This window comes from Nannospalax galili, unplaced genomic scaffold (genome assembly GCF_000622305.1).
Source record: "Nannospalax galili isolate Female #2095 unplaced genomic scaffold, S.galili_v1.0 C49760820, whole genome shotgun sequence".
NCBI classification, from domain to species: domain Eukaryota; kingdom Metazoa; phylum Chordata; class Mammalia; order Rodentia; family Spalacidae; genus Nannospalax; species Nannospalax galili.
In genome coordinates this window covers 1-2,873 of record NW_008481045.1, presented here as the reverse complement: position 1 = coordinate 2,873, position 2,873 = coordinate 1, and the positions used below count along the sequence as shown (strand labels likewise).

At 59.3% G+C, this 2,873-nt stretch overlaps 1 protein-coding gene across 1 annotated transcript; it reads right to left on the bottom strand.

Moving 5' to 3' along the window:
- Window positions 1-309: 309 nt before the first annotated feature.
- Window positions 310-2,407, bottom strand: LOC103728567 (multiple epidermal growth factor-like domains protein 6; the record flags this gene model as incomplete). Its single annotated transcript, XM_008826549.2, has 5 exons — window positions 310-587; window positions 1,277-1,405; window positions 1,499-1,627; window positions 2,009-2,137; window positions 2,279-2,407. Coding segments are annotated over 5 exons (779 nt in total), but the record flags the coding sequence as incomplete, so codon positions are not given.
- Between the last annotated feature and the right edge of the window lie 466 nt (window positions 2,408-2,873).

The following is a 2,873-nucleotide window of genomic DNA, read 5'->3' as shown; positions in this document are numbered from 1 at the left end:
ACACACACACACACACACACATTTAGTGCATGCACAGTACCGCACGTGCCTTTATCATTGCAATGGCACACTGGTACATGTGTACACGTGCTACCTCACAGGCACACTGTATATGCATGTACTGGCTAACATGCACACTGCTGCCCACAGATACAAGAGCACGCAGCACAGACTCACATGGAATCACTCATGCCATGCCTGTGCGGTTGGGACAACTGTGGGCTCCCACCGCAGTTTCCAGATCATCCCAGGGAAAAGGGTGATGCTCCAGGCTGGCAAAGAATCCACTCTTGCTCCATGGGTAAATGGGTTGAAGACTGCCCCTCACCACTGGGAGCTGTGTGGACTCTGTGGCTGCCTGGCCTGGCTCCACCCACAGGAAGATATTGGGACAATGGGTGGGTCTTTGGCCATAGGCAGGACAGTGTTCCAATTCCTCCCCTGGGAGCCTGACTCACCTTCTCGGCATGTGGGCCCTGTGTAACTATCCACACAGTGGCACTGCCCACTGATAGGGTCGCAGTCAGCTCCGCCCCCGCAGTCACAGTGCAAGGCACAGCCAGGCCCGAAACGGCCCCGTCTGCAATCTGCAGGGGCAGGAGGTGGGAAAGACAGGCATGAACCCCATCCTGTCTACCTCGGCCATGGAGAGAGAGAGCACAGGGGGGCCTCCTGGAGGAGTTGAGACCCTGGGCCTCAGTTTCCCCCTGAAAAGAAAACAGTCCCTGCCCACTTTCTTCATCAGTGTTCTGTAACCAAGAGCTCCCACATGGAAAAGCACCAGTCTCTGGTACACACTGAGTCACCACCCATTATTCCTACCCAGTGCCTGGCTGGTAACAGGGTGCAGGGGGACAGCTGCTGCCCCCCGGGCTGGAAGGTCCAAGAGCTACAGGTCAATTGTGCAACCCCAGCAGCAGGAAAGCCCCCATCCTCAGGCAGGCCTCTGGTCTGGAGGAGTCACAGCCACGACTGACAGTCAGGGACATACTTCCGCGTCACTGGGGCCTCGCTCATGGTGGCCAAGTAGAGGCCTGAGACTCGAAGTCACAGGGCAGGGCCTAGCCTTGGCAGCCCCAGTGGGTGTCCTGAGCTTGGTGCTGCCTGTTCCAGCTGCTGCCACCCCACCTGAGCACACAATCCGAGGCAGAGCTCCCAAGAAGGCACAGTGCCCAGTCTGGGGCTTGGCATGCAGGCACCCAACCCACGGGATGAATATTTGCTACTGGCAGAGACCCACCCCCATGTCTCCTCCTGGGCGGGACTCTCCACTTACCCAGGTCACATGTGGCTCCTGTGTGCCCTGGTGGGCACAGGCAGAGGCCACTGACAGGGTCACAGGGCACTCCCTTGTCGCAGCCACACAACTGTTGACAGCCCTCTCCAAAGAAGCCTGGCTCGCACCCTGGTGGGGCAATGGGCTCAGCCTTCCTCTGTCCCATATCCAAATGAAATAGGGACAGGGTAAGGGAGTTGGGTAGGGACCTAGGACACTCACCCCTCTCACAGAACTGTCCATGGAAACCAGCGGGGCAACGGCAGCGGCCACTGACAGGGTCACAGGGGGCTCCCTGTTGACACTCACAGGCTCCCTGGCAACCAGTTCCGTGGAAGCCAGGGGGACAGGCTGAGGGAGGACCCTGGTTAGGGCAAGTTGAGGGCAGGAGGCAGCAGAAATCCCCAGTTTTTCCAGTGTGAGTAAGGATCTGAGTCGGGGAGTTAAGAAAAGCCCCCTCCTATGGGTGGTAGTCTCCCCCCAGCCCGGCTCCCGTCATAGGTCCCAGCGTCCCAGCCAGGGCTCACAAGGGTGAGGCAGAGGCATGAGAAGCTGAAGTTGTGCCCGTCTCCACCTGCTCTGCATGACCTTAAGCGGGCACCTCCGACCTCAGAGCGTGGTCAGGGCCAGCCCTCTGTTCCCATGAATAATGACTGAGAACGCAGCCATTGCTCTCGTGAAGCCAGGGCCAACCCAGATGGTGTGCATGGGGTAAGAGGACAGACCACTCACAGTGCTCGCAGGCCTGACCATAGAAGCCAGGGCCACAGTGGCAAGCACCCGAGGTGGGCTCACAGGTGCTGTTGTTCTGACAGGAACACTCCAGGTGGCAGGCAGCACCATAGCGCCCAGCAGGGCAGGCTGGGGAGGGACAGGAAGAACAGTCCTTCAGGTACCTGCCTGCCTCAGTGCCCCAAGGCCCTAAAACAGGTCCCCAAGCCCTGCATCCTTCTCAGGGTCCAGGGTAAGGCCCTCCCTTATTCAGTGCCCACCTACACTTACCCTGCTCACAGTGTGGCCCCATCCAGCCCAGGGGGCAGGAACAGCTACCATTAGCAGCGTGGCACAGGCCCCCGTTCCTGCAGGCACACTTGAGTTCACAGCCCTTACCAAACCGGTCCCGGGGACAGCCTGGGGGCAGAAGATGGGCAGGTGAGAGCTCTGGACAGGGTTGGACATGCTCTGGCTGTGTCCCTGCACAGGTTGGCATTCATTTAACAAATCCTGAGGTGTCCATGCTGTCCTTGTTCACCCAAGGTCTTGAGAAGCCAGGTCTGAGGGTCACTCTGAGATATGGGGACCATGGCCTTCTAGGGCCCGGGAACACCTGCTCAGCCATCAGGGAGGAGTCAGGCCTCCCATCATACTTCCTCAGTGCTAGGAATACACATCCTTCAGACCCAGCAAAGGACGTGGCCGACCAGCCGTGTGGACTCAAGGGGTGGCCTGTTGACCGCCTGGCATTGCCAGGCCACGTCACTGTCCTTGCTGGGAGTGAGGTGGGACCAGGAGACACACCAGCTGTAGCCAGGCCCTGGGCTTCTGATCCTTGGCTGCACCCCTCACAGGAGCTCCCAGGCTAAAAGCAGCAGGCATG